At 40.9% G+C, this 16112-nt stretch overlaps 1 protein-coding gene across 1 annotated transcript in view; it reads left to right on the top strand.

Moving 5' to 3' along the window:
- The window catches only part of LOC132895234 (transcription factor 4-like), a 289660-nt gene that overhangs the window by 254975 nt on the left and 18573 nt on the right, over window positions 1–16112 (top strand). Inside the window, 1 exon segment of the mRNA XM_060935585.1 lies at window positions 7396–7528. Coding sequence (XP_060791568.1) covers window positions 7396–7528 — 133 coding nt within the window.

Below are 16112 nucleotides of genomic sequence, written 5' to 3'. Positions count from 1 at the left end.
AGCTTTAAGTGCTTAAAAGTCCTTAAGTACATCAAGCTTTAGTGTACATGGGCAACCAATGTGGCACCCGGGATATAATATCAAGTCGTTGATAGCCAGGTACCAGAAGTGAAGTGTAGCCGGTGTAAACATACATGTTAGCCTGGATTGAGTCAGACGAAAAACAGTTGTCTTCAAGTCAGTATGGACAGCAGAGAAACCAGATATCTGTACGAACCTCGGAAAAAAACACGATCCACATCTGGGAAATAATTTCAGCAGCCAATCATCAGATGATTCTAATGATAAAATCGGTGGTGCTTTGTAAGTGCAAAGTTGGGAAGGCAGGCAAAAAGGTTCAGCAGCTTCCTGGTGCCGATGTGGAAAGTGTGCCAAGCAGAAACCTGACATTGAATGTGCTTGTTGTAAAGAGCACAAACTTTTATACGATATAATACAGGCACAGTCTTTGAATTGTTTCACAGATAAACCCAGTTTGGAAACATATGTCACACACAAGCCTGCATTGGAAATGGACTATATACAGACCATTATAGCCTGTGTGTAGTATGTAGCATGATAGCATGGTAGCCTGATGTAAGAGGACCATCACCAGATGGAGATCTCATAAATCTGCAAGTCATGTGTGATATATATATATATATATATATATATATATATATATATATATATATATATATATACAGTGGTGCTTGAAAGTTTGTGAACCCTTTAGAATTTTCTATATTTCTGCATAAATATGACCTAAAACAACATCAGATTTTCACACAAGTCCTAAAAGTAGATAAAGAGAACCCAGTTAAACAAATGAGACAAAAAATATTATACTTGGTCATTTATTTATTGAGGAAAACGATCCAATATTACATATCTGTGAGTGGCAAAAGTATGTGAACCTTTGCTTTCAGTATCTGGTGTGACCCCCTTGTGCAGCAATAACTGCAACCAAACATTTCCGGTAACTGTTGATCAGTCCTGCACACCGGCTTGGAGGAATTTTAGCCCGTTCCTCCATACAGAACAGCTTCAACTCTGGGATGTTGGTGGGTTTCCTCACATGAACTGCTCGCTTCAGGTCCTTCCACAACATTTCGATTGGATTAAGGTCAGGACTTTGACTTGGCCATTCCAAAACATTAACTTTATCCTTCTTTAACCATTCTTTGGTAGAACGACTTGTGTGCTTAAGGTCGTTGTTTTGCTGCATGACCCACCTTCTCTTGAGATTCAGTTCATGGACAGATGTCCTGACATTTTCCTTTAGAATTCGCTGGTATAATATAGAATTTATTGTTCTATCAATGATGGCAAGCCGTCCTGGCCCAGATGCAGCAAAACAGGCCCAAACCATGATACTACCACCACCATGTTTCACAGATGGGATAAGGTTCTTATGTTGGAATGCAGTGTTTTCCTTTCTCCAAACATAACGCTTCTCATTTAAACCAAAAAGTTCTATTTTGGTCTCATCCGTCCACAAAATATTTTTCCAATAGCCTTCTGGCTTATCCATGTGCTCTTTAGCAAACCGCAGACGAGCAGCAATGTTCTTTTTGGAGAGCAGTGGCTTTCTCCTTGCAACCCTGCCATGCACACCATTGTTGTTCAGTGTTCTCCTGATGGTGGACTCATGAACATTAACATTAGCCAATGTGAGAGAGGCCTTCAGTTGCTTAGAAGTTACCCTGGGGTTCTTTGTGACCTCGCCGACTATTACACGCCTTACTTTTGGAGTGATCTTTGTTGATTGACCACTCCTGGGGAGGGTAACAATGGTCTTGAATTTCCTCCATTTGTACACAATCTGTCTGACTGTGGATTGGTGGACTCCAAACTCTTTAGAGATGGTTTTGTAACCTTTTCCAGCCTGATGAGCATCAACAACGCTTTTTCTGAGGCCCTCAGAAATCTCCTTTGTTCGTGCCATGATACACTTCCACAAACATGTGTTGTGAAGATCAGACTTTGATAGATCCCTGTTCTTTAAATAAAACAGGGTGCCCACTCACACCTGATTGTCATCCCATTGATTGAAAACACCTGACTCTAATTTCACCTTCAAATTAACTGCAAATCCTAGAGGTTCACATACTTTTGCCACTCACAGATATGTAATATTGGATCATTTTCCTCAATAAATAAATGACCAAGTATAATATTCTTGTCTCATTTGTTTAACTGGGTTCTCTTTATCTACTTTTAGGACTTGTGTCTGATGATGTTTTAGGTCATATTCATGCAGAAATATAGAAAATTCTAAAGGGTTCACAAACTTTCAAGCACCACTGTAAACTCTGTGTGTGCGTGTTTATGTATATGTGTGTATCTGTACTAGCTATAAAGCCTATTTATTTATTTTGTGTGCGAATACTGGTATAGACATGCAACATGCCATAGTAGTTTATATGGTCTAAATATAGGCTAGTGACAGCTCAAAGCTGAGTGTGAATTTATAGCAGAGTGGAGTTGAAGCTCCATACTTAAGAGAATATGGTAAAGCATCAACCTGATTTTTGATGACTTTTGCAACCGTAGGGTTCTAGTGTGACTACCTAATAGGGTAGTTACACTAGAGGCGGAATGAGCCAGAATGCCGGCGGAATGAAAATTCTTATATTCTGGGATATTCAAAGTGCATTCTAAAAAATTCTGACTGCATTCCAAACATTCAGGCCCATTCTTGTGGCCGGCCTGAATCTTTTGCTCATGCTCAAAACATTCGAGGTGCATTCAAAGAGGAGAAATATCGAACTGCATTCGAAGTGTATTCAAACTGCATTCTGACTGCATTCTAAATATTCTTACGGCATTCCAACAGCATTCGAAACATTCTGATTGCGTTCAAGGGAAAAATCGAAACAGCAAGCCACTTCAAATCCTGCCAGAATGTCCCGAATGAGCCGGAATGCCGTCGGAATGAAAATTCTTCGTATATTCCGAGATATTCGAAGTACATTCTAAGTATTCGAGCTGCATTCTCTTTGAATTCTTAGACGTTCTAAACATATTCGGCGGCTATTCTGGGAGCGTTCTGACTGCATTTGAGGTGAATTCATACAGCATTCGAGGCACCTTCCGACCAGACTTCGGGTGGTATTCGGGCAGCAATCGAACCGCACTCGTACGGCATTCGAAGTGCATTCTTAATATTCTTACTGCATTCTAACAGCATTCTAGGTATTCCTACTGTGTTCCAACTGCATTCAAAAGCTAATACACCCGGAATGTGCAAGAATCATTCGAGGCCGGTTCGACGCGCATTCTAAGTATTCGAACGGCATTCTTACAAAGCTGTAAGAATGTTGGTCAGTTTGAAATTCCTGCCCGAATGTGGCACGAATCTTGAAAAAATTTTCATTCCGGCTGGTTCTGCTTGATTCCTGCTAATTCCAAATAAGTGTGACGGGCAGAGTGCGAATTACCCCACCATAATTGGGGGGTACCATCATGGTCCACTATCATATCAATCACCCCCCGGTCCCGTCCCGTCCCGTCTCGTCTATGGAAGTCAGTGTCAGTAACTCAACACAATAACTCTGAACAATAATTTTTAATGTCATTAAGAAGCATGACAAACCATACAGTACTACCACAGAAGAAAAACAGCAGTACAACCTGATAACCGTCTTTGTCAGAACAAACTGAGTATCAACACTACTAATGAGTCACATACAGTATATGCACACATGCAGAACAGTCCTGCTGAATGTCTTGCTCTCTTTCGTCCTGCTGTGCCTCTCCTGTCTGCTGGGAACCCATTTTCTTTATTCACATGAACAGTGTATAAAACCTAACTGCACCTACACTTGTACTGTAATTGTCTGTAGATCTTAGTGCTAATATTTACTACTTTTAGCACCAAAAAAATGCCTGATGTCTGGCCCTTTTCTTTTCCTCATGTTTGGCCTACTGTCTCTGTGAATAAAATCAAACAGGGTACTCAGATGAAACTATGAATATCTTAAAAATAATACAAAAGGAATGTAAGTAAAAACAATAGAAAACATCCATGTACTAGGCTATTTTGCCTAGGCTAGCCTACTACCTGGCTCTTTTTATGTTGCCCCCAGAGCTTCTGATTGTAATTTTACATAGGCTTAGCTAGGCCTACATCAGAACTTCTTGTGCCTAATCACACACACAGGATGGGCCTTATGTGCCAAATGAATTTCAGAAGAGCACAATTTATTCATGATAAAATGAGAATGGAAACATATGGAGTTCTTCCCCTTTGAAATGAGAATCATTTCTATACCACACTGTAATAAGCTTGATTTAAATAGAGACTTAGCTTATCTTGCTAACTAACATTGGTAACTAACGTTAACGTCCGTCCACTGTAGCCTACTGGCCTCAGTGGGTAAGTAATTCAACGTATAAAGATGTGACATGAGCTGAAAGAAGAACAAATCACTTTAATAAATGAAAGTTGTAAAATAAAACATTTTCAACAGGCTAAAAGTTGGTTAGCAACTAACATTACCAATGCACGTCTTCTGCTGCAAACCATAGACTGAAAAATTGCTGCAAACCCATGGACTGTATCTGATGAATCAACTGAATACGATGTGGACTAGAAGCTGTTGCTTCTAGCGCGTTCTAGCGCTGCGGTGACTAAAAATGGTACGGTCCACAATAGGGGTGTCTGTCTGAAATCGATTTACATTAAAATGTTCCTGCAATAAGAATGCCAAATGGGAGTTGGTTTGAATTATATATTCCTTTTCACAATATCAGAAAAATATCGGACTCAGCGGCACGGTGGTGTAGTGGTTAGCGCTGTCGCCTCACAGCAAGAAGGTCCGGGTTCGAGCCCCGTGGCCGGCGAGGGCCTTTCTGTGCGGAGTTTGCATGTTCTCCCCGTGTCCGCGTGGGTTTCCTCCGGGTGCTCCGGTTTCCCCCACAGTCCAAAGACATGCAGGTTAGGTTAACTGGTGACTCTAAATTGACCGTAGGTGTGAATGTGAGTGTGAATGGTTGTCTATGTGTCAGCCCTGTGATGACCTGGCGACTTGTCCAGGGTGTACCCCGCCTTTCGCCCGTAGTCAGCTGGGATAGGCTCCAGCTTGCCTGCGACCCTGTAGAACAGGATAAAGCGGCTAGAGATGATGAGATGAGAATATCGGACTCCCCCAAAACTTGTATTTTTGTCTCTTTGGGGGGTACTGGGTCTTTATTGGGGGGTATAGTACCCCCCAGTACCCTCCGTAATAGTCTCTAGGTAAAAAAAAAAAAAATTAACAGTCTCACATTTCTTCTAGTTAATTGGCTTGCATGGCCTGAACCCCTTTTCTGTGGACGGTGTTAGAATCTTGTTGGCACAGCATCAGGTTTGAGTCTAACGTGACCTACGTAACCCAAGAGCTCAACCTATAGATTCCTTTCAAAGCAATTGGGTTCAAATTGGTCCTCACAAACAACAGAATTTCTACCAAAGGAGAGTGTTTCTAAAGTGTGATGTGTTCCCGAGTTGTGTAGCCACTGTTTAGAAAGTTGATTACGTTGCTCGGTTGTCAGCAGTAGAACGCAGAAAAAAATACTTTCCTTTATGATCGCATTTATTTTTGCAACCATAGGCTTTGCACATCGCCATTTTTCAACAATACGTACATCCGGCTACATTGCAATCAAGACACAGGAAACATATCAGCGATCCGATGTCATACTGACCTTTGACACCGCCCACAAATTAGCAATATGGCTGTGCCCTTAAGTGAGCGGGAATATAAAAGAACTTTAAAGCACTGCTTTATGCAATGCCAGTGTGACAATACAAGGGAGTCGAAATGCATTTGTGCAAAATGTGTAATATTTCTAGCCCATGTTTGTTTTTGGGTGCAGGTACCCTTTAATATGAATACAGGAGCATATCTGTGATTGGTCAGAGTGCTTAATAGGAATACAGGGATCTGTGAGACAATTTTGATCGATAATTATATTTGAAACATTCAGTGTTTTCGTATTTCATGTGCATAATAAACGAAATGCATTTATGACAGTGTCCGGGGAAGAAAGTGAAGGATGAACGTGTACTCCTGTATGCTTTTAATTCGGGTGTGTAATGTTAATAATGGTGCCTCAATGAGAGCCATCATTGTAAAGCACACAACACCTGAACACCAGACAGAAAGGGAGAATAAAAAAGAAAGAGGATTATAATAGCACACTGTCCAGTTCAGGAGCGGAGCTCAGTTACAACATGAGCACTGAATCTATCCAACATTCACGTCATCCTATCTGCTTTTGTCATTTTTATTACTTTCTTCACTCTTTTCAACCATGCAGTTTAAAGGGTTTTCTTTGTTTGTTTTTCTTTTGTTGTTGTTTTTGTTTGTTTATTTTAAAAGGCTTCTTTTTAATTTTTTATTCCAGGTGTTTTCAGTCAGGTTTTTTTTTACGTGCAATTATCAAACAAACATTCATAGAGTCTCCTCTCTCTCTCTCTGTCTCTCTCTCTCTCTCTCTCGCTCGCTCGCTCCCATCTCCGTTTTGCTTGGTGATGAACAGTGGCACATGTGGCAGAGGTGCAGTGGGAGAGCGTCTCCCTCATCACCATCCTAAATGACTTTACTTTTTAAATATAAAGCCTTTTATTAAATATGTATGCCAAGTGCTTCTATCTGCAGCCAGGAGAATGCCATTTTACATTTGGGGCTTTCGACATGATGAAAGAGCAGCATGGGGGGGGGGTTAAAAAACAAACACAGACTTGGAGAGAGTGAACACTCCTCTTTCTGTTGCTCCCTGTCTGTTATATTCCCTGCAAAGCCAGCGACATTTTCTGATATTTGCATCGAGCCAGTGACATCCCAGAGTTTCACTGTCAAAGGCTTAACAGGAATTACAGAAAGAGAGAGAGCGAGAGAGAGAGAGACAGAGAGATTGGAGATTACCTAAAACAAAAGCAGAAAGAGAGAGGGAGAGAGATGGGGGGAAAATGTGTGCCAAATCACAATTCCTGCCGGATCAGATGAATGTGTCAGGGGAATTAGGAAGCTCACAATTAAGCATATGGGCATTAAGATAATTGTCAGTTGTGTTGGCGGCCATGATAGAGGACAGATGGACGTGAAGCGCTGCTCAGCATCGTGGGACATCACTTTGGATTTTACCTGCCTGAGCAGCTCCTCTGTGTGTGTTTGTCACCGGTGTGTGTGTGTGTGTGTGTCCCCGTCCCTTAAGATACACAAGGGTAGGGCGCCCTCTTTAGGGCATTGTCACTGGAATTTTGCAAAGTTTTTTTTTTTTAAACTTGTACACACTGATCAACAATTGAATGTAGATTTATTCATTTAAAATATATTTATTTACTCACAATGCATACATTCATTCATATTGATTACAGTATTGTTTATATTGTGTTATATTTTGCTAAAACTCTCTCTGTCTCTGTAGGTGGGGTCTCATCGTGAGGAGGGAGTAGGGTTGCGTAGTGCTCACTCCATTGTGCCCAATCAAGTGCCCGTTCCTCAGCTGCCGGTTCAGTCTGCCACCTCACCAGAACTCAATCAACCTGATCCGTACCGGGGTGAGAAGCCTCACACGTGCACATGCACACGCACGCACACACACACATTCTTGTACTTCTATCTTTGTGAGGACACTCATTGATGTAATGCATTCCTAACCTTAACTGTCACGACTAAATGTCTAACCCTAATCTAAATCTAATTCTAACCCGAACCCTAAAATTAAGTCTTAACCCTCACTTTGAAGAAGTGAGGACCAGCAAAAATGTCCTCACTTCCCAAAAATGTCCTTACTCTGATGGTTTAAAAAAAAAAAAAACAATCCGGTCCTCAATATGCAGTAAGCACACACACACCTATGTTACACTTGCTATAGGACAGAAGCTGAATAGTGAATAGGAGGGTTAACAGCGGTCAAACATATTAAACATACAGTATATAACCATGCACCTACCGTATACACACACACACACACACACAAACTTCCCACTCCACCAAAGAAAAGGAGTAATTATGACCCAGTGAAAAACTCAAAGTTGGAAATCTATAAAAGATGATTAAATTGATTGTATATGAGCAAGGCAGTGAGGCATGAGATTTGGCCTTGTTGGAAGGAGTTAACACTTCCTTTTTCAAAAAAAAAAAGGAGAAAAAACAGCAAGTCCTTGGCAAGCCTTCAGGCTGCGGTGGCCCAAGCCAACGGCTTAATGAGGTGTTAAGAGCTATAAAATAAAATTTAAAATAAAAGTAAACGTAGCAGCGGGTCGTAAGAGAGAAGGAGACGAGAGCAGCATAAATAACACACTGCTGCTTTCGCAAAACACACACTTTATGAATAGAACGCTGCAAAACCACTGTGGTTTGGCTTTGTCCCTTTAATAAGTAGGGTTTTCATCCACCTGTTTCTTTTCCCATAAAGCATGTGTGTGCTTTTGCCCCGTAGCTGAGAGAATTGGGAGAGCAGGCACAGAACAGCGATAGGAGGCTTCTGGAGCACATGTTAATATACTTATGCTTCTCTTCACTAAGCAGAGAGAGAGAGGATTAAGTTATTTACTGCATTGTCTCTCTCTTTATGCTGAACGTCCACACTCCGTCTGCTCTCGACAATGTGTGTACTATAGTTTAGCTTCCCACCTCTCAGCATGAGAGAGGAATTTACTGGCCAATTTCGATGCCTGCTTTAAGTCCTAGGATTGGCATTAGTTCCAAGTGAGGTCATTTCCTGGTAGTGGAGAGAGTTGTGGGCTTGGCTGAATGTTGCAGGTACTAACCAGAGCACGCCGCCCAGGCATGGTGTGGAGAAGAGAAATCAATTAGAGCCTCATATGGCCAGAGAGAGAGAAAGACTTTGCTTCACAATCACTCGTTTGTTTTTCCGCCTCCTTTTCTCCTCCATATCAGCTCAATCCAGCTGTTAGGAACCAAACTAGCCCACCTACTCTCCTTTGTCTCCATTTCTCTCCTTATGTCTTTCTTTTCGTCCCTGAGTCACTCACAACTCAGTTAAATTCCTTTTGTTATTGTTTTGTCTTTTTGCAGCTAACATTGTTGACCTGCCATATACAATATTGCGAGAGCATAGAAATGTACGTTTCAAATCCAAGTTTCAAAAGTTATACCAGTTAAAGATTAGAAACGTTATGAGCAAACACTGGAAGAGTGAGAAGAATAGTTACCAACCCAATAAGTCTTCACTTATCTATATGTGCATAGTAGATGTTTGACAAAATCTGCATGATGGTATACGACAATATGGATCTCTGAAAGATTTATGCTATTAACATTATGTAAGGAATAAATAATTATAGAAAAAATAATCAAAGATGCAAAGCAAAGTTACTGTTTATCCCCTAAACAAGAATTTATTCCTCTTATAACAACAATGACAAGCTTTTCTTTGTTTAATAAACATTATAGATGTTTGTTACATGTATAAGTACATGTATTTATGTTTACGTAACTATTTATAGTTACATTAAATGTCGTGGAACATCCAAAAGACAAGTTAGTTCCTGTCATCACCTGCGTTATCGCAGCTACACTGTAAAACATTTCAAATTGGTTTAACTTGGAAATGCAAGTTCACCTGCTGCCTTGAAAATGCAAGTTAACTCAATTTGACGATTATCTTTATTTCAACTCAGAAAAAGTCTCAATTAGTCAAGACAACTAAGTAATTCAAGTCTAACCTTTGAAAACTTGCACAGATTAGTTCAAATTAAAACACTTTTCAGAGCTCAGTGAGTTAAAGAGAAAAAGTAAGTGGACATCAGGGTTTTTTCTAGAAAAATTTAGTATGAGGGCACTCACCGCGGGTGGGGGGGCTTTGAAAAATTGAGGCTACAATGGGACATTCTGAGGCTATCTGAGAGGGAAATTGTAACAAATTATTTATTTGTCAACACTGAAAAAGAAAATAAAACTTTGTCAGAAACAGCACTTAATTCTAATACCTCATAATTCAAATTACACATAATACTAATTCCACATGATCTCATCTCATTATCTGTAGCCACTTTATCCTGCTCTACAGGGTCGCAGGCAAGCTGGAGCCTATCCCAGCTGACTACGGGCGAAAGGCGGGGTACACCCTGGACAAGTCACCAGGTCATCACAGGGCTGACACACAGACAACCATTCACACTCACATTCACACCTACGGTCAATTTAGAGTCACCAGTTAACCTAACCTGCATGTCTTTGGACTGTGGGGGAAACCGGAGCACCCGGAGGAAACCCACGCGGACACGGGGAGAACATGCAAACGCCACACAGAAAGGCCCTCGCCAGCCACGGGGCTCGAACCCGGAACTTTCTTGCTGTGAGGCGACAGCGCTAACCACTACACCACCGTGCCGCCCTAATTCCTCATGATTCAAATTGAAATTTATTATTCAAATGAATCAAACTTCAAGTATTAAACATTCACCAGAGAAATCTGTTGTTTTCTTATACTAGAATAAGGTAGAGTTAGTTCAAAATGGGAAAAAAAATAATTCCAGAGCAAAATTATTTTCTTTAAAAGGAAACTAAAAAAGTAAACATTGTAAAGTTGGAATCGAACCCAAATCACAAAGTTTGAAACCATGCAAAAAATGTAAGCGCGCTTAAAAAAAATAAAAACATACTTGAACTTTTCCTGGAACTCGGCCTTTTTCTCATTTTGCTTTTCCACTGAACACTCGGTGCCTTCATCAGAGCAAGACATCTGGTCTTCGTTTGTCATGGATTCCGCAACACCACTGTCAGCGCTCGGTTGGCGCGTCCTTCAATGAGAGCACGGACCAATCCCTCGATTGTCGCGATCTCGCCATCGGAAACATCTTTATCCGCTTTGTGACAGAAAAAAGAAGTCATCTTCTTCTGTCCCGGACAGTCTCTGGCTTTCTTCCGTTTCGTGCCGCGGGATGACATCTTTAAATGCCCAAGTGTCAACAAAAACAACTCGTGAACTTCTTTTGTCAAAAGCTCCCGCGCCGGTGGGTGAAAGGTCATTCAGTCTCGAGAAATCTCTCTCGACAAGTCAGCTGACCTTGTATGTAACCTATGTCAAATCTCGCGAGAGCAGCTGCGACAAGTAAACAACTAAACAACATGGCGCCTCGGTCTGGAAAACGCCAATTCGGATAGTTTTTGCACCGTCTGGCGGTGTATCTACTATGATTGGAATATTTTTGGAGTAATTATAACGTATTTGATGATCAGACACATTGTCACGTGGTGTTGCTGGGATGTTTTTACGGAGAAAAGATCGTTTTGAGAAAGATTGCACGTTGTGCAGTAGCATATAAGTGCATAGCCTAAGTGACTTGGGGTTCAATCGGCATTTCGGTAAAGGGGCGCACTCCGAGAGTAAGAGGGCGCAGCGCATCTGTTCCCCGGTTTAGACGAAAGCATGGACATGACTAAACAAGGCTGAAATGTTTTACAGTGTACCAAAAGCAGTTCCTTCTCCAGCCTCTCTTTTTTCTATCTCTTAAAGTTAATAACAAAAAATGCAGCTTGTCATCATACTGGGAAACTGGAAAGCGGAAACCCTTTTGTCACTCTGAACACAATCCCATGTCAAAAAACCTTCTACAGGGAGATGACACTGGAGACTCTTTCCATAAATGTTAAACAAACATCTCCTTACAAAAAAAAACCCTCACTGTGGCAGCGGGGGCGTGGCCAAGTGGCGGTCTGTGAATGGAGGGCAGAGTCAGGGAAGGTAAGTGGTGGAATCACTGCACCTGATGGGAATTAACCTGTGTTTGTGTGTCTTCCCCAGTGACCGCGCCCTTTAAAAGAAGAGAGAGAGCAGAGAAAGGGAGCTCTCTCCCCAACCAGAACACTTGTGCGTGTGTGTGGGGCTGGGAGAGTGTGAAAGACAAGCTGAAATGCTAAAAATAAAAGTTTTTGAGAACTCAGTTCTGGCCTGCCGTGCTTCTGTCCTCCACCCACCTGGTCAGATACTACAGTGGTGCCGAAACCCAGGACGGAGTGCAGAAGGGACTCCTTTTAAAGGGCGCGGTCACTGGGGAAGACGCATAAACACAGGTTAATTCCCATCAGGTGCAGTGATTCCACCACTTACCTTCCCTGACTCCGCCCTCCATTCACAGACCGCCGCTTGGCCACGCCCCCGCTGCCACACTCACCATGGGCAATTCTTATGAAATTATTAAGACTGCCTTAACTTGTCAGCTCAGTGATATTGCTAAAGTATAGAATGCAAGGCAAAATATACTGAAAACCATATTTAAAAGTCATCACCCCAATGAAATCAAGAGTTCAGTTAAGAAATGAAAGTTTGTTTTTTTTCCCGACGTAATTCCGTTACTGACTTTTCTTTCCTCATAAAAGATTTTGCGTTCAGAGTTAAACACAGCCAATTTCTCTATGTTTTTTTTTTCAGGTCAAAAGATACCCCATACAGTGTGATTTTTTTTTTATTTATTTATTTTTTAAATTTAATATCATTATCTTGAGTACTGCAACCAAAAAAAAGTTACCACATTTTGTTGTGAATGTAATTCCGTTACCGAAGAACTACCCCATATCAACAATTTGACATTTTTCTTTGTTAAATAACATGTTTAAAGGGGTACCAAATATAATATATACAGTTGCTGATGTGACAAAGTAACGTATTCTTAAGTATTCTATCAAATTTATATACTAGAGAACAACGAAATATCTTGGTAATTGTAAATATAATACTTTATACGCTAAACCGCACAAGAGTCGCCATTTTTAAAAGACCGTGACGTCAGCGCTACCCACTGCACTAGCGGAACTCTCCGAAATAGAGGAGATAAGCGTGTAATCATGGCGTCGGGCGCATCAAGTGAAAGCGACAGCTCTGTCGAATCATACGAAGAGATCCCGCAAGACACACTGCAAGCAGGCTATGGCTTAGAAGGGTACCAGTTTGAACCTAGGAGAGGTACTATGTAGTGGAAGTTCATTATGTCTAACTATTAAAGCTATTTTAAGTTCATTTCTTAAGACAAGGATTTTTTAAGATGTTACCTTGACAGTTTCGGCGAGAATCTTCCGCCTTCTTCAAAACAGTCACCAGATGTCGAGTGGTGACGTGCCTTATCAACTGATGTTACGCTACGGAGGTGTGAACGTCCCGCCCAATTTGACAGGTAGTTCACGCCTCCTGCTGTCAGGTCGCTCCCCCAGGACACATCTGGTGACTGTTTTGAAGAAGGCGGAAGATTCTCGCCGAAACTGTCAACAAGGTAACATCTTAAAAAATCCTTGTCTTAAGAAACGAACTTAAAATAGCTAGGAGAGGTACTCTCGACTCCGGTGATGAAATAAGAGAAGAAAGCTCGGATGACGGCGAGGATGAGACTGATGCTGACCATGGGCATAGCGAGCGTGGGGCAGAGCGTCTGCGTGCAGGTGACACGGCGTGGTGCTCGTGCGGAAAATGTAACGTGGAGTTGCTCACGAGTCCAGCAGAATTTATTTGCTGCAATGAGATAGGCGCCACCCGTGGACTTGCGAAATCGTCGCAAGAGGCAGAAACAGGTATTTCACACGTGCTATTCCCAACCTCAATGAGCCAACACAACTGGGCACATACATACGTCATGAGTGTTACGCAGAGAAAATGAACGTGCATTCTGATTGGATAAAATTAATATCATGGCGGGCTGTTCAAACTGCGGAAATAGTTTGCTCGAGCTACTTTCAAAACACTATAACTTTCCAACCTTAGAACAAAAAACTTTTGTAAGTCTTGAATAAGGTTCGTTAATGTGTGTTTTATTGTTATATTTACTCTATATATTGCCCTCTGTTCCCCTTTAAGAAAAACAAGTGTATTATTAGGCTTAGACTGTATACAGTGTGCACTGTCTTATTCCCTGTAAATGAGCTGCCACTATAGAAAACATTAAAGCTAGTGGAATATAAACTAGAGATTTTTATCATTACATTGGCAGTTTGTTGTATGTCAGACTATTAGTATTGTTCCTTTTCTTTTTAGTTGTCTTTAAATGTTCTGTTTAAATCTTATTTACTTGTATTTCACTGCTCTTTATCACTTTCTCACTCCAACCCCCTCTTTCCTCTCCTTCCCTCTCTCAAAATCAGTGTACCACCTCTGTCCTTCTCTCTCTTTCAATTACTTCATTTTTGTTTTTCATATTTTCTTCATGTGTCCCTCTTCCAGCGTGCTGTAAAGACAGTGTGAGATGCACACAGCCTTTGGCAGTGATGTTGAACAATGGGGGCAGTGTTCCCCTTTTAGACTGGAGTAAAAGAGTGTGCGAGTCAGGGGTGGGGTGGGGTCTGTAGGCCTTTTGTGCCCCACAGGGATTGGACGTCCTCTCGAAAATCTGTCGCACAAATAGATGCACACACAAGCAAAAACACATCAAGCATGCATGCATTTAATAGCGCTATTTTGCTGACATACACTATCGTGCATAATGTGCATAACAGAATACATACCGTCTAAATACATTAATAAACATCCTTTCATTGCTTTCTCACAAGGGATTTGGTCTTTGTTTTAATTTTTTATCATTTGTATTCCTTGACCTTGGGTAAGATGAAACGCAGTTTCTAGCATTCCAAAAATGACCTTAAATGCTGATTTCCACCCAAATTAATAATACATTTCCCTCAGAGGATATGCCATAGTGAGCGCACACTGCTGGTTATGTGGCAGGATTTATTTCAGCAGTTTAAAAAAAAAAACACACAGCATACTGTTAACAAGTCAAAGGAAACTTAATTGAAGGATTAAAAAAATAATTTCCATTTCCATGCTATTTTGTAATGTATGCCCTTTGATTTGTCTCAGGTTTAAAGGCTATATTCTTGAATAATCATCAAATCATTTTCTTTTGATAACTGATATTATAACTTGATGTACAGTGTAATTAAAAAACGATACTGCATACTGTGTATAAATATAACTCCCGCAAAACCACAGTTATACAGAATTATACTATTTCACAGCAGAATTCCTCTCTCCTGCTGGACCTGACTGTCAGACAACTTTATTCATTTAAACCAAATGCTAACGTACAATGCTAATACACTATATCAAGCTTTAAAGCAGATACGCAGAGCCTTTATTTTTAAATAAATTTCTGAGTGTATAGTATCTCCGTCCTTGACTCTTGTATGCTGCATAAATGGGAATTAAAAAATATATATTTTTGAGAGTTAAAATCGACCACAAAGTTGCCATTCGAGCTGCCCCGCTGAGCCGGCCATCCCTGAGTGCGTTACGTCACTGTGGTAACCGGTTTTAAGGCCGAGGCCTTTTACAGCTATAGACCAAAGTCATATAAATAAACATTTATGGTGAAAGTAAGAAATAGCGTTACCGACTTGCTCAACTAAGACTGATTTGACTTCATTGATTGTGGGTTGACTGTCATTAAAACAGGATAGGCATTATAACTTATGCAACATACATGTACATGCATGCATTTACACTGATAAAACATAAAAGGCTAATTAAATAATCAGATGAACTGAGACAATCACATTCTGAAGCAAATTAAATAATCTTATACTGGTAACTTAAACACACAATGCAAGTTATATGTATTAATCTAAACGCAGGTAAACAACGTGTTGTTTTTGTTTTTTTATCCAAATGAGAGTTGGAGCTTACCCGTCTGTGTTCTCGCTTCTTGAAGGCTGAGCTTGTGGCCGATTGTTTTTGAAACAATCTGACTTTCAGTTGTACGTTCAGTTCTCTGTTCATTCACTTCAACGTAAGGGCGAGATGGCAGCGATATCCAGTTTAGAAATAAGACGGCTGCTCCACTCATTCACTTTTCTTCATGCTGTGTATTCCACGATTACTGCTCGGCTCAGGCAATTACTAAAACCCGGGATGGAACAGGATGTCACTGGTTTTAGCAACAACTGCGGGGAGGTCACTGCCCGGGCTATATGTCCCATTCCGTTCCGCCCCGTATTTTACCAACAACCCTCGGCTCACTCCGGGAGGACTGGTGCAACTGAACTCACTTTCCTTTTAAAAAATAAATAAATAAATACTTTCCTTTTCTTTTAGTTTTCTTTTTCTTTAATTGTTGGTACTGCACCCTCTTTCAATACGGGCTTATAGCCAACGCTGCTCAACAGATCAGAGGTCTCGTACGAGTCTTCAGT

Source organism: Neoarius graeffei, chromosome 12 (genome assembly GCF_027579695.1).
Source record: "Neoarius graeffei isolate fNeoGra1 chromosome 12, fNeoGra1.pri, whole genome shotgun sequence".
Lineage (NCBI taxonomy): Eukaryota > Metazoa > Chordata > Actinopteri > Siluriformes > Ariidae > Neoarius > Neoarius graeffei.
Note: the sequence above shows the minus strand (reverse complement) of the source record. Positions and strands in the feature narration are given on the sequence as shown.